The sequence below is a fragment of the Spermophilus citellus genome (genome assembly GCF_964194105.1).
Source record: "Spermophilus citellus genome assembly, chromosome: 4".
In the NCBI taxonomy this organism is placed as follows: Eukaryota; Metazoa; Chordata; class Mammalia; order Rodentia; family Sciuridae; genus Spermophilus; species Spermophilus citellus.
This window is the reverse complement of record NC_138185.1, coordinates 144,774,250-144,789,987: the sequence shown is the minus strand read 5'-3', so window position 1 is coordinate 144,789,987 and position 15,738 is coordinate 144,774,250. Positions and strand designations below refer to the sequence as shown.

At 40.5% G+C, this 15,738-nt stretch overlaps 1 protein-coding gene across 1 annotated transcript in view; it reads right to left on the bottom strand.

Annotated features, from left to right (window-relative positions):
• The window catches only part of RYR3 (ryanodine receptor 3), a 518,939-nt gene that overhangs the window by 211,200 nt on the left and 292,001 nt on the right, over nucleotides 1-15,738 (bottom strand). The window contains exons 19-22 of the mRNA XM_081292880.1: nucleotides 7,608-7,824; nucleotides 3,116-3,220; nucleotides 1,472-1,575; nucleotides 103-186 (exon numbers count right to left, since the gene is read on the bottom strand). Coding sequence (XP_081149006.1) covers nucleotides 103-186; nucleotides 1,472-1,575; nucleotides 3,116-3,220; nucleotides 7,608-7,824 — 510 coding nt within the window. The remainder of the gene's footprint in view (nucleotides 1-102; nucleotides 187-1,471; nucleotides 1,576-3,115; nucleotides 3,221-7,607; nucleotides 7,825-15,738) is intronic.

Genomic DNA, 15,738 nt, shown 5'->3' with positions numbered 1-15,738 from the left:
GAGCTGGTGCTAGCAAGTACCTGGACTGTCATCTGCCTTCAGACACAGGCACCCCAGCCCCAGCCTAAAAATTCAGTCTGAAGCCACTGAAAAATCACCTACTTTTTGGGCAGTTTGACCTTCTTCAGATCATCTTCAGCAGCTGGGTTAACATGAGCAATGTGGCACCCCAGGGCCAGCAGGGTTCTGAGGTAACAGAGGAAGAAGACAAGAGTGAATTCCAAGATAAAGCGAGAACCCTAACATGTATCTTAGCTGATAGAAATGGATACTAATCATCCATTTAGATCAGGGGTTGGCAAACATTTCCTGGAAGGAACAGATAGTAACTGTTTCAGGCTCTGGGGACCCACTCATCTCTGTTGTAACTATTGGACTCTGCCATTACAGAGAAAAAGGAGCCCTAGATGATATGTAAACCAATGAGCTCGTCTTTGTTACAATAAAATTTTATTTACAGAAATAGGGATAGCTGGTCTGTCCGTCCCATGGGCCACCATTGGCCAACTTTTGATGCAGATGATAACCAGAACAACAAAAGAGAAGCCTGCTAATTGCTTCTCTGTGAGTCATTCTCCCATTTGTAATTTCACTTTGAATTATTGCTGGCTTCTAATTCCACAGAACAGATAGGATTCTCATATCAGACCCACAGGTCAGCAAATATTTGTTGTGTATGTGTAGAGCCACGAGTTGTGCCTGACACCATGGTGTACACAGCTGCTCCCTCGAGAAGCATCAATGCAATTGAAGGTATCACATGTGTGAGCTTGGAGACAAAGCACCTCACCGAGCACTGTTCTATCAACAAAATGATATCAGAATGTTCTGCACGGACAGCTAGGGAACAGAGGAGGAAAAAACTCAGAATAGGCAATAAGCATAAACTTGGACTATAATAGTGACAGTTTTATTTAGGACCCTGGATGGGATCCCCAGGATGAAGCTGAGAGTTGTTTTAAAATTGAATTTTAATGAATCAAGCCACATTTCCCCATTTTTTTTTAGTTATAGATGAACAAACATCTTTATTTCATTTATTTATTCATTTTTATGTGGTGCTGAGGATTGAACCCAGTGCCTCATATGTGTGAGGCAAATGCTCTACCACTCAGCCACAACCCCAGCCCTCACATTTGTTTTTAGATATGCTTTATCTTATTATTTTGAACTACAGAAGGCACTTTGTCCTTTGCTTGTTTCTCTTCTTTTTCTCTGCCTCCTACACATTTTCCCCATTCCTAGCAAATAAAAAAATTGTCTCTGAAGAAGTACACACACTAAATAATAATGGTGGATTGGCTATTCACTATGCTAAATCCTTTTGTCGCATGAATAATCACCACGCCTGCTAATTTATCAGGATATGTCGTGTTTTCCGGCAAGAGAGACATACCTTTGCAGTTTAGTTATAATGCATTAAATCATCCAGTCACTCTTTAGTCCAACTTCAATTCAATTAAACACTCACTTTAAGGTTTCAGTTGACATCTGCAGGTTATAATTCTTCTCAGTTTCGGGGAGCTTTGAAAACTCCACAAGGCAGGGGTGTTGTCTTTTATTGTCATCCCGTATCTAGGCGACAACATAAGAAAGAATATAATTTAAGTTTTGACAGCTGGCACTGCACTGGAAAACAGAAATAAACACTCTTTGAAACATGGCCCGGGCAACCCATATCAGGCAAGACAAAGATAGCCACTTGGTGATGTGTGATCTGGTGCTCTTCTCTCTATTAAATGGTACACACACAGTCCCCAGGTTGTCAATAGCTTGTGCTCCCTGGATCTATTTCTACACAGGTGTTCGTATTTAGAACATACTTTCTGAGAGAAGCAATTTTATGTGTGGTAGCCATGTTTCTGTTTGTCTAAAATTCAAGTGACCATAATGTTACTGAAGGGCAGCACTCCTTCTAACAGAAAGGATTGCAGAATCTTGACCAGTATCCACCAGAAATGTAACGCCAGCTGCAAATTGCACTGTGTTTGTAATTTCAAAATTTCTAGCAGTCACATTAGAAAAGCAAGAAACAGGTGAAATATTGACAATATATATATTTCATGTGTAAAATATTATCATCTTAACAAGTAATCAATGTAAGAAATTGTTGAGATATATTATTTTTTTTTCTTACTAGGTGTTCAAAATTCAGTATGTAATTTACATTTAGAGCACATCTCAATCCAGCCTAGCTACCTTTCAGGTGTTTGGTAGCTACATGTGGCTCAGGCATACTCTATTGAACAGTGTGAATAGAAACATCAAGTCATTCATTCATTCATTAACAAATATGTTTTGAGTACATGAACTACATGTCAGGCACTGAGCTGGATGTTATGAATTCAATGATGAATGCAGACAGCCCCAGCCTTATAACAAAATATTCACAGGAATAAATGCAAAATTGCAATTATGCTAAGTTCTCTAAAGGAAAGGTGTGTGGTATTACAAGAGCATACAGAAAAGAGATGGTCATACTTAACGAGAATCTTTTATGGGAGCTCTATAAATACAGAAGTGTTAGAGTAGAAGGACCTTTCAGTAACTAAGCTGCAATATCATGGGTGCCAGGGTCACAGGAAGCTTTAGAACTCAGCTGTCCTTCTGCCTCCAAACGCAAACCTCATACAAATCACAGGACAAAGTTACGTTACACTTACTGTGAAAAATGCTTTCTAGTGAAAGAGATTCCCCAACCTCCCCGTGTGGCCATTAATCTTAGTGCTACATCTGAGAGGCTGTTAAACAACTTCTGATTCAAAATCAATCAATCAGGCAGGTTTCCCCACCCATGCAGAGGACAGCTCTTTCCAAGGGGAAGAAGAGATGTGGATGTCCTAAGGAGGGTGTTGAGCAACTGCACCTGGTTGTCCCTGAATAAAAGAAACCAGGGTTTGAAAGGAAGTCAGGAGGTGGACTCCTGGTTCTGTCTGTGGAGAACTGGTCTCTTCAGGGCTTCTGGTGGACCAACAACAGGCTGCTGGTCAGGTGGTAGGAAGAAGGGGTTGAGTTTTGGCTCATGAGGTCCCCGCACTCATTTGAGTCTTTGAAGAACCCTTCCAGGTACCACAACAACACAAGACTCTACCTCTCTGTCCACGGAAACACATACTTTGCCAAAAGTCCAGCCGAGCTCTATTTTATTCATCCCCCAAAGCTCATGGATGTTTTCAGCCAGTCTGTCTCGGATCTTCTCCAGGTGAGGTGGCAAAACAACCTAGAGGAAAAGGAGCAAGTGAAAATTCAGAACTGTATTGAAATCTATCATAAAATCTATAGCGCTCCGGTGCCCCATTTGAATTCACTGGCATCAGCATTCTAACCTCACCCTGCTTAATATACATGCCTCCAGCCTGCCTCTCTCTCTCTCGGCTTCCTCTCTGCTCCTTGAGGTTTCTCTGACCATTCCTTCCAGGTCCTCCCTACAGATATTTGTGCTGCAGGTTCATCTGTGAATGTGCCCCTCATCTTAATCCCTTGCTCCATGGTCCTTCCTTGGGAGATACCACACACATCCACCCAGTGATGGTCACTCCCAAGTCAGTGCACCTCTAGCCATGGTCTCTTTTGAAGTTCAGATCCACCATTCCTGCCTGTAGGATTTTTCATCAAAGTAACCTCCATATGCTACCCAAAACTGGGTTCATTACCTTTCTTTCGAAATCTTTTTTTCTTCCTGTTTTTTCATTTTATCTCTTTGTTAAAGGGTCCCACTACTGCCCCAAATGTGGAATTCATCCTGGTTTCTACCTCTCCTTTGATATTACCTGCTCTCTGAATCAGAAATAAAATCTATCATGTTAATTTCCTAAGTGCCTTTCTGAAGGACCCCCTCCCATCACTCAACCTCATTATTTTCTCCATAGACCGTTGTAAGGGCCTTAGAATTGTCTAAGTCCTCACCAATCTATGCTGCTGCAGGTGGAGCGATGAGTCTACAATTACAAAAATCCCATTAAAACATTCTGCTCCTGAGTGTTTTCCAAGAGCTCCTTGACACTCCTAAGACAAGACTAGGCTTAGTAGCCAGGTGTTCAGAGCTCTTTTCTCATCACAGTTTCCACAAACACTTTCTTTCCAGACTTCTTCAAATTCTCCCCAAAGACCAGAGCGTCTCACAGTTCCACAGCTTCACACGTACTACCTTGACCTCACCACATGCTCCCCCACTCCTTGAAATCTGGCAAGGGTCCTCAGCATTCATTCTTCAAAATGTCATTCTGATGTCACTGCCTTTGGGAAGCCTCCCGTGACTGCCTCCAAGGAAAGCTGCTGTCTTCCTGCTTTTCTCTTTCTCCTCAGAGGTCAAAACTGAGGGTCCATTTTCTTTTTTCCTGTTTTAATTTGTTATTATTTCCATGTTTATTGGTTGATAGCCGTTAAGAAATGAGAACATACAAAAACCCAGATTTCCAATTTCTTCTGTCCACTTGGAAGATGGCCAATGCTGGGCCCACACATACTGTGGCTAGGAACCACCGTCTGCTTTAGCAGGGGTTACATGCCTGGCCTTTCTCACTTCTGTATCACCTGCCTGGCCTCAAGGTCTTAGCTCTATTCTACTTATTATTAATGTGTCCATTATTAAAATCCTACTATTAAGAAGAATCCTGATTTTTTTTGGTGGGGGGTGTGGTTCATGGAGAACATTATTTTTTAGATAAAGTATATCAAATTGGTGATGTATAAAAAGATCATAGAAACTTCATGTTACCCCCATAATTTTTATGCTTTTATGTATCAGTTAAAAAATAAATTAAAAAAAGATAAAGCAAAAAGATCATAGAGAAAGGTAGCAATAACATATTTGAAAAATGTGTTATCATCACTATTTGTGTTTCAATTTAAAACATTTAAGAAATTGACATAATTATGGCAACGTCAAAGTAAGTAGCATGATACTTTGATAAGGAGCAAATGGGGAAGTTATTAGCAAACAATAATCACACATGGATTTTATTAATTAATTAAGGTAATCTATAAAATAAGTGTTCCACAATTGATCACAGACTGAAAGTGGATTTTCAGGTCAGAGGAACCAGAATGCTCCAACAAAAAGGGAAAATGTCACTGGTTGAGGAGGAAAGGGACTTCTGCAAACAATGTCAAGTTATAATACCTGGGACAAAGCAATACTAGCTTGACAGCCACCTACTGGGAGTCTAGAGTTTCCAGGGAAGGTGCTGGAAGTTAGGCTCCCTCTCCTTGTGCTCTGCAAGGGACTGGGCAGCACCCAGGCAGCTCTGCAAAGGCCAGGTGGTAAGTGCTCTAGTTAACAATGCCTCACTGTCAAGGGTTAACATGCCCTCGGGAGGCCTGAGGGTGAAATGCCTGAATAGCTGATATTTAACTTCTGCCTTTGATGGTAATTTCAGAGAATGACAGATTCTAAAAAATTACAAGGTCTCACTCAAGGTAATAAATTACACCTTTCCAATGAGAACTGCTCTATTATTTGATTGCCCAGCAACATTTCCCTGGTTATGGTGTCCTCACGAATTCAGCTTTGTGTCTGGATGTCAGAGTTATTCTGGTTTGTGGCTGTGTCTCTGCTCTGTGATTTCTAAATCTTCAATCTTGCATGTTTGGAGAACTCTTCTCATTCTCAGGCAACCTTCCTCCTCTCCCTCATCAAAATGCTCCCTTATGTTTTGGTTCTCTGAGCCAGTTCTTCCAGGAACCCCAAGTTTTTGCTTACTAGTTTTTGTTTACTCTCTTCCTTCTCCCTGTGTAGGCACGACTGCCCTACCCTGTTCACAGAGTTCCTTTGAACTTGAGCCCTCAACTTTTTGTCTGCAAGGGGTCCAGAATATGCCACAGAGGCATAAGGTTTATTTTGAACTGAAAACGTTTGGCCAACAACTGATGCAGGAAGGGACTTTTTCCAAATTCCCATCATCTGCTTAAAAAAAGAGCTTCCCCAAAGAATCCAACTGTTCCTTCCCAGGGAAGACTGATTCTTAGCACCAGAGAAATGTCAGCACCACACGCAAGCAGACTCTGTCACAAATCTAGTCACATTTCTCTTCTCCTCACCTAGGGACCCATTCATCTCTCTCTCCCCAGAGTCATCTGTTTTCCAGGGAGTACCCTTATATTTTATTTACATTTTATTCTCCCCCTAATAAAATGGCATCTAATTTCTAAATGCTAACCTCCTTCCTGAGTCCCCTTTGTGAACTCTCTATTAAGAGATTAAAATTTATCTTTTTCTCTAGCTGTTCTGTCTTTGTTTAATTTGCAGGTATCAGTTATAAAAGGTAGGAGGGTAGAAGAGAAGCTTTTCCTTCACAACATATGAAAAATACAGGACCAGACTTTCCAAATCCTAGGATCATCTCTAGCGCACCAACTTCTCTGAGTTTCCTTTCAGCTCCTCTCTATATTTGAGGGGCCATATCGACTGTGAACAGACAGAGAAATCCTGCTTTTCTATTTTATGGGAATTCATGATCACTAGCCACAGGAGGTAAGAAACAAACTCATGCACACAGAGATACAGATGAAGGTGAGAGGGTCATATGAATGTCATGGTAAATGCATACTAGAGATGGTCTTCAGGCTGAAAGAGCTATTCTTTATACACACTATTAGCCCCAAGTGCCTTAGAGGCAAGGTCCCTTTTTTCATTCATTTTCTATAAGACCTAGGATAATGTTTCTAATAGTACTGGTGTGTAGGAAATGATGAAAGCTGTTGCATGCCCCTTGTCATACCCTGTAAATCTCTCTCTCTCAAAATGCAGACCCTGAGGGGTTGAGGCTGGAAGATCACAAGTTCCAAGCCAGCCCTGGCAACTTAGCAAGGCTCTAAGCAATTTAGTGAGATCCTGTCTCAAAATAAAATAATAAAAAGGGCTATGGATGTGGATCAGTGGTTAAGAGCCCCTGGGTTCAACCTCTGGTACAAATAATAAAAATAAATAAATAAAAATTAAAAAAAATACAGGCCCTGGGCAGAGAAAGAAAATATCCATTTACCAACTTTCCTATTCCCTCCATATTATCCCATTCTGTTCAGTTTTATTTTTCTGCTTGCCTCCTGCATGTTCCCCTCCTCCAACTGTCCAGCTATGTTGAGAATCTCCATTGCCACTTGTTCCTATTTTTGTGTTTCTGCTTCTAGACCCTTATTCACCTCATTCCTGTTAGACCGCCCCTGGACACTCCACCCCAGTTAAGCCTACTAAAAGCCCTGACTGAATTAGATCTGTTCTGTAGACTCCCAGAAATATTCTAGCCTAAAGGATGTCTCTAGCACTTATTTATGCATACGGTTCATTCTGTATTTATTACACTTGGCCTTTAAAAAAATAACACATTTGCTTCTCGTGTCTTCAATTTGGCTGTGAATTCTCAGAGAGCACTGGAACATTTCTGCCTATCCATGGTGGAGAACAGTGCCTTGCATGTGGCAAGAGCTTAATATGCTCATTGATTAAGAAGTCTTTTATCTGTGCACAAAGTAGAAACAAGAATAGTTGTTCACACTGCACAATTCTACAGAATGTATAGTAAGAATGGTTCAAAGACAACACAGAAGAAAGAAGAATTTAATCTCACTTTATCTAAGTGAGTTGCCTCTCGTTAGCAACTTGAACCTACCTGACTGGTGTCTATAGGGCATGGGATAAAAGAAGCTTGAGAGAGGAACTGGGTGGTACCCAACAGATCTCTAACGCCATCAGCATCACGTTTATATTCTTTGACAGGCTCCAATCTCATCTTCTCTTTGGGAAGTAAGGCTTCATAGCAAGGGGCATATCCCGAGGGAGGCAGGAACTTAAACTCCCCATGACGTCCACCCATCAGGAAACGTACTCTGTCATTTGAAGAGAGCAAGAATAGAAGTATCAAAAAATATCCCAGGCCAAAGAAATGAAATTAAAGATTAGATCCCAATCCTTACTTCCTGAATCATTTTGTTGTAAAGTGACTGAGTTCAGAATCAGCACAGCAAACATCCTGAAGTAGGTAAGAAGCAGTGGAGGGATAATTGAGTGTGAAGGCAGGGTCCTCAGCTGACCCACATCAGCTATGTTGTTTTTGGGTACTGGAGATTGAACCCAGAAGCATTTTACGAATGAGACAAATCCCCAGCCCTTTTAATTTACTTTGAGATAGGGTCTTGTTAAATTGCTTAGGGCCTCACTGAATTTCTGAAGTTGATCTTGAACTTGTGATCTTCCTGCCTCAGCCTCTGGAGTCACTGGAATTGCAGACATATGCCACCACACCCAGCTCTCAGCTATGTTCTTACAAATTTATTTATAGATGAAAGCACTAGGTTTTAAAAGCTAACTTTATTCTTACTCTAGTATGTAATTACTGCAGATATTACTACAATATTGAAAAGGATAACAGTGATAATGATGATGAGATTATTCTCTGTAAAGATCACATTAAAATTACACGATGACAACTTCATATTTCCTTGAGGGAAATTACCCACACATCAATTAAAGAAAACATGGTGTAACTATCTAGAGAAAAGAGAAAATTTTTATCTTAATATCCAGGACAAAATATTGAATAACACCAGAATATTAACCACAAATAGCATACTGACAGATGTTATTACGTGGAAAGGATGCACTGCAAAGGCTGCAGTTACCTAAAGCAGCCATATGAGGGCGACTCTGAGGTGGTGATTGTAGGGGAAAAGTGTTTGCTCACTAGGATGCTGGTGCCTTTCTCAGGGGCACCATACCCCTGCTGTCATCCAGACCTGACACTCTAGTCCACCCCAGTAGTCCCTCCTGGGAACTCCCAAGAAAGGGAAAAGAACTCTTCAGGGCTCACAGTAATGACAGGCAGGTCAATTACTGGCACACAGAAGTAATCCAACAGTTCAGTATTCTGGCCAAATTTCAACTCCATATGTATAGCAAACCATAGGGTTAGGGTTAGACTCCAAAGTGTTCCCTGTAAGCTGGAGAAAATAAAAGTGGATGATTTAAAAATGATACATCATATGGTCCTAGATTTGTAACTACAAACGTAACTTTCACAAATGAATTGCACCCACCTTAAATTGGTGAGGAAATTTGACCATTGATTTAAATAATTGAAAAGTAGCAAGATATATAGCCCTGCAGGTTCAACGATAATTTCACATAGGAAAAATCAATATACATATAGCGCTCGCAAACAACATTTATTCACTCCTTCCCTCTCTCCATTCATCAAATCTGTACTGAGCCCATACAACTTGCATCTGTCTCTGCCCTGGGGATTCAGCAATGAACACAGTACTCAGTGTCCCTGATGTCACAGGTTTTCTAGAAGACCAATAGGCACAATTGCTGATTAGGAGACTATGTGAGGAAGGAATAGAGGGAGATCTGAAATAACTCAGGGAATGGGGTGGCTGATAGGGGATCGAGGTAGTCCTCTCTGAGGAGGAGCCATGTGATTAATCTTGAGGGATAAGGAGGACCCAATGAGTTCAAGATGGAGAGGAACAAATGCAGAGGCCCTGGAGTAGATCAGACAACAGAGAGGATGACGGTGTGAGTGAGGGTACCACAGGCCTGACGTCACGAAGTGAAGCCTGAGGAGTAGGGCTGTATCAGGCAGAGTGTGTGAGCCCTGGAAAGGAACTGAGATTTTATTCCAAGTGGGAAGCAGTACATGAATTTTAAGGTGGGGAAATGAAAGATTCTTCTTGTGGCCCTAAATAGGTCTGGGGACCACATAGAAGGCTCTTAGAGTAGTATAGGGAGATGAGGGTGAGGTGGCCCAAGGTGATCCAAGTAGCCAGTTTTGATCTGGAATTAGGATTGTTAGGAACTACAGACAGACTGGGTGTGTGAATAGAGGGGGATGCTGTATTGGAGGAAGGTTATGGTTTAGCAAAGCTCTCGCAGCAGGACACTTTCCGTTTCCTTTAACCGGAACATTCTGGTAGGAGAGCCTTGTAAGAGTTTCAGTATTGACTGTATTACTGTGGTTGTGGACATAGATAATTATGAAACTGGAAAATAAAAATCTCTCCATGTGAGAAACGTCAAGATTTTTCCCCTTCCCAATAAGAACAGATATTTTATACAAATTTTGTAAAATGCTATTTTAAAATTAATTGTAGAAATCACACTAAACCGCCCACTATCCCATTTAAAAATACTAAACAGTGATATAGAATTAAAACCACAATTGTCCCTTGTGAGTGTACCCACATTAAGTGTTATGTAATAGGGCATGATCTATGTGTATTAAGAATATGAACAATGACATTAAAAGGAAACCAAGTCATTAGCCTGCAGTGTTACTAATTTAGTGAACCTTCAGGAAATAATGACTAAGCCTTGAAATTATTTGTTGAGAACTTTCCAATTCAATTACAACATAACAGACTGTGTTACTGACATGCTGAAACCATAGGATAAAATTGGATCTTTTCAAGCAAAGAATTAGTGTGGGAAGCTTTCTGCCGTCTTCTCATTGAGCATCATTCTTTGAGAAGTTGAATGCCTGGGACCTTATATAGCAAGTGTGTTCTGTTACTCACTAGTGTATGGATTCCAAGAATATAAATGGTGTCTCACAAGGACTTCTAGATGGCCTTAATTATTCATGAGCCTTCTTGCCAGTTCTGTTTGGTTTTTGAAATGTCTCTTATGCTTTAAACTCTGCTGGATAGATAACAAATCGAGGCAGGGGGAGTTTTATGAAATATTTAAGGAGAACAATGCTTTGTTTTAATATCCAGTTATTTAAAAGAGAGCAATTATTTGGATCTAAATCTTCATTCCTCTAACAGCCATGAAAAATTGTGAAATGAAAACTTAACATAGGCAGAAATCAGTGTTTACTGCTTACCGAAGCGTTCATCTTCAAACACCATTATGCTGTGCTTCACTGGGTGGAAGACAAGGTCCTGGATTGCTTTGGAAGTCCTGCCAGACAAGAGCCCTGCTCCCCAGCAGGTGTGACAGAACAGGAGCTGGTCCCAGGTACATCCTCCATCTGGGGCTCATTTCCCAGCTGCCAGGAAAAACCAGCCCAGACTGGGGGCTGGGAAGGGATCTAACACATAACCACTAATACGGGGGTCCCCCCATAGCCATCCTGGGAGGCCCAGAGTTAAGGGGTCCAAAGGAACAACTAGGATAGAATGCGAGTTTGAAGAGAAAAATTAAAAGGAGGAAATAAATGCATGAAACCCACTTAAATTATTGGAACACGTTATTAAAGTGGTTCTCTGAGTTTGGCAGAGGTCCAAAGGCAGACCTATGAATCCATTATTTAGTGGATGCCAAATATTTGCACATCCTTAAGAGAAGTGCTGGTTCAGCTATACAGGACACACCAAAAAATGATGTGTCACAGCCTCAGTCCTCCACCCACCTCAGACTGATGCAGGGAGGAGTTTGTTTGGAGAGAACTATCTGGGAGAAAGGGAGGAGGTACTTTTCTCCACCTGAAACCAACTGATGAGGGCATCAGGAAAGGACTTAAGACTATAGATAATGTCCCTGGCATTTAGTGAAGGACACACATGCCTAGTGACAAAGTAGAAAGAGAGCTAGGGAGGGCTATATGGCCAACTACCCTCTGTCAGGGGGACACCAGGCACTGGTGTCCCTGAGGGAGTCTGAAGTCCACCATATTGGAAGGGCCTCTGCCCAGAAAGACAAATGGATGGGCTCAGAAAACTGGAGCCTGGAAAGGTGAGCAGGGGGTTGTGGAGGGAGTTTGGGTCCGCTCAAGGGAGCAGCCAGCAGGAGTGGTAGGGCCTGTGCCAAAAGAACTGTGGTAGGAACTCATAGCCTGAGGCTAAGTACTTAATGGCTCCCGAAGAGAAAAAGGGAGAGATTGTAATGACTGCCACCTAAAGGTCCCACATGATAAATGCAGGACTCCACAGGATGTGCCCACCCCCTTGTCTGGTCTCCTCTAGCTCTATTTCAGAGGAGTCTGAAAGGGCTGGCTAGCCCAGGGGCAGACTGACCTCAAGCTGCAGGCAGAGTTGGGTCAGGGCTCAAACCTTAACCAAACAAGACTCTGGGCTTTATAACCAAATAGATGAAATTTTAAAATGACTGAGAAAATTATTCTTATTCCTAACAGGAACAATAATATGAACAGGAACTACCCCAAAACCTATCCAAGGTCAGAAGTCTAGGGCTTGGATTTACAGAGGAAGAAGGAGAAACAATAAGTTAACCTACTAGTTTACTTCTCTCAAGAAATTGTTTATCTGGCACTTACTATTTATCCTAACTCTTTGACTCATTCACAAATGGGAATGTATAGTTGGAATGTAAATTTTTCTTCTCTGGGTATTTTCTTCTATTTCTTGGATTCTTTCAAATCTCTCAACATCTAACAAATTTTAAATTCAAAATAAGAGAATTTAAGAACCGAGTTAATCAAAACCAGTTGTCCTTTATCCTCAGATTTTTTTCCTGTATTAATAGATTTAAAAATAATTTTTCACTAATCAATTTAATCACTTCCATTAAAGCACCTGTGTTAGCTCCTTGAGTTCTTCCTATAAGATGCTCCACCTTAGGAAGAAGAGTTTTTTTCTTCCTAGAGTGCTAACAGTAAGTGACAGTGTCCTTAGATTCCTTCACCTCAGAGATGAACAATTGCTTCAGTAATAGCCTGCTGGGAATAGAGAAGTTTTGGGATGTATAGAGGAAATACATTGTCTTTTTTTTTTAACACTAATTTTGAAACACAGGGCAAATTACATTGAAAAATTCCCTCTAGCATTTTTAATCTCATCTTTTGAGATTTGTGCATTTTTGCTTGCAGAATTGCAAAAAGATGAGAATACCTATTACAAATACCTAGATGTGAAAGATGGACCCATAAATAAGAAAAATTCAGTAAAAATCAAGACAAAATTTTGCTGTGCTCAAAAGAGGTGACTGCTTTTCCTTTCTTTGGGCTACAATATTATTATTCATAGCTCAATGGAGTTACCATAGTCTTATTAGATGTCTTATCACTCTTATCTGCTATGGAATCCTTCCCAGAAGGATAGGATTACAAAGAAGAGAAGGACACAGGCTGTGATTAAGAGCAGAAAGAATGAGCAAGCTTTTGCTGACCTGAATTTAACTCTTAAGGTCATGATTCATAATTGCATCTTTAGTCTGTATCACTAAGACTGGAGAACAATCTGAGTTATGGATACCCCCACATTCATATTTCTTTTTGGCTAGTGTCTGACGAAAGCCCAGGGCAGTCCAGCCAGTGCTCATCATGTTCTCCGCAGAAGTATATTTATCTCAGCAATAATTTCCACAGCATTGACCACAGCAAGCTGGAAATAGCCAAGCTGCTGGTTACCTGAATTTTAGCCAAGTCCAGTGGAAACCAATGGAAAATAAACAGCAACCACAAATACCAACCATTTTTGGATGTTGTTTCTGTAAATTAGAAAGGGCTGGATACAGAGTTATGTAAGATGATTACATGGATCTGTGGGGAGTTTATAGCTGTAAAATATATTATGCTATAGTAAATAAATCATCAATTTTGATAAACTAAAGAACACTCAATTACACTACATACTGTATCTTTTGCATAATGCTCTGTGATTCATGTCCTGTTGCCATTTGTGGTGACGGTGGGTGAGACCACTGTTTCATAAGGGCTTCCTGGCATCTAAAGTACCTGACCCTTTGGGCTTGGCTCCAAGGTACATATGGCTCTTCTCAAATTCTGTTCTATGTGGAATATGGTGGTTATACTGAAGGCCTATTTCACTACTGCCCACAAATGAACCATGTTGAGAAGAAAACTAGAGGCACATTCATAACAGTTAGGAAGGAGAGCACATATTGATTTGTGGATTTTTGTCAGTAATTACTCATGCTGCCTTTGACTTCACTGTAGGTAAATCTAATTGAAAACGATTTTTGCTCTTTGTGTGGCTTTGCTCTTCGATGGCTGCTGGCAGGGACATCCTAATCAGGTATTATTAACAGCATAGTTTGTAATGATAAAAATAATTATAAAAAATTCAAGACTATGACCTCATTAATGATCATTACATAGAAGGAAATGGAACTATGAAAGATAAATCTAATTTAGAAGACATACAGAAGTTAAAAACAAATATGAGAAATAATTATGAATGCCTGTATGATAGGTGAACAGGATTCAATCTCTAGGTTGGAATAAAACCTTGCATCTCCCTGGGAGAGATACTATAAAGCCGACAAGTGTCCTACAGTACTGGGGAAAGCAATTTTAAAAAATCTTATCATTAAACACATTGTTTTTCAGTAAGATTTTTTTAATTAACTTGCAATTAACATCCTGGTTTGTGTTTCTAGTTTTTGGGTAACTGAACAAAAGTAGTACAAAGAGCTTCTGGGTTTCTGCACCGAATTATACTTAACCAGTTGATGTAAGAATAAGTATGGGTTTATTGATCCCAATTGCTCACAAGTAAAAATAAAGCAGCTGGTTACTGTCAACACAGGACCAGCACTGACCTGACCAAGGACATCAAGGGTGGACTGGATGTATTTCAGTCACATGAATTTCCCTACTACCTAAACATTGTGATTCCACTTCTCTTTGAGCCTCATCATGTTGTGAAACCTACAGACAGGAATGCGTCAGAGTTGATGGTTTCCTTAGGGACAGGAGACTTGAAAAGTATGCCACATATTCAGGTTGCCCAGACCCAAGTCAACGTATCTGGACTCCTCAGTTTCTTAAATGATCTCAGAATTTATGCCTTATACATGGTTGGACTTTCTCATTTTTCTATTCTTAGAATTTGCCTTTGTGGTATCTGGACAGTCAAAAGACTGCATCGCCTCCTGACCTAGACATAAGATACTAGACATAAGATACTAGAAATGTCATCTAGACCTTTACCTACTAAGTGCAATTCTTTGTCAAGGTAAGGTTTCAAAAAAGCCCTACACCCCCTAAAAATTACAGACACAAAAATCACATCTCACTGTTGTAAGGGGAATAGAAGGACGAGCCAACCATTAAGAATTATTATGTAACCTGCAAGAGCAGATATACTGTTCTATTTTTTACTTTATTTTTTTTATTGTTGGTTGTTCAAAACATTACATAGTTCTTGACATATCATATTTCACATTTTGATTCAAGTGGGTTATGAACTCCCATTTTTACCCCGTATACAGATTGCAGAATCACATCAGTTACACTTCCATTGATTTACATATTGCCATACTAGTGTCTGTTGTATTCTGCTGCCTTTCCTATCCTCTACTATCCCCCTCCCCTCCCCTCCCCTCTTCTCTCTCTACCCCCTCTACTGTAATTCATTTCTCCCCCTTGTATTATTTTTCCCTTTCCCCTCACTTCTTCTTGTATGTAATTTTGTATAACCATGAGGGTCTCCTTCCATTTCCATGCAATTTCCCCTCCCTCTCGCTTTCCCTCCCACCTCTCATCCCTGTTTAATGTTAATCTTCTTCTCATGCTCTTCGTCCCTACTCTGTTCTTAGTTACTCTCCTTAAGATATACTGTTCTTTACACACAAAATGTACAGGAAAGTCCACTAGCCAGCAGTAAAGACCAAGACTCATTCTCTAAAGTTCTGAATTCACTTAAGTAATTTTCTTAGTACACCTACTACCCAAGTATGTCACCTATCTTTGAAAATATGTAAAAGCCAGTGAGTAGGATGAGGCCAAAACAAAAACAGAAAGGATGCTAATGATGGGTGACAGGTCATCAACTACCCAAGAAAAGTGGTCCTGGGCACCAATGGCTCAGGGTGAT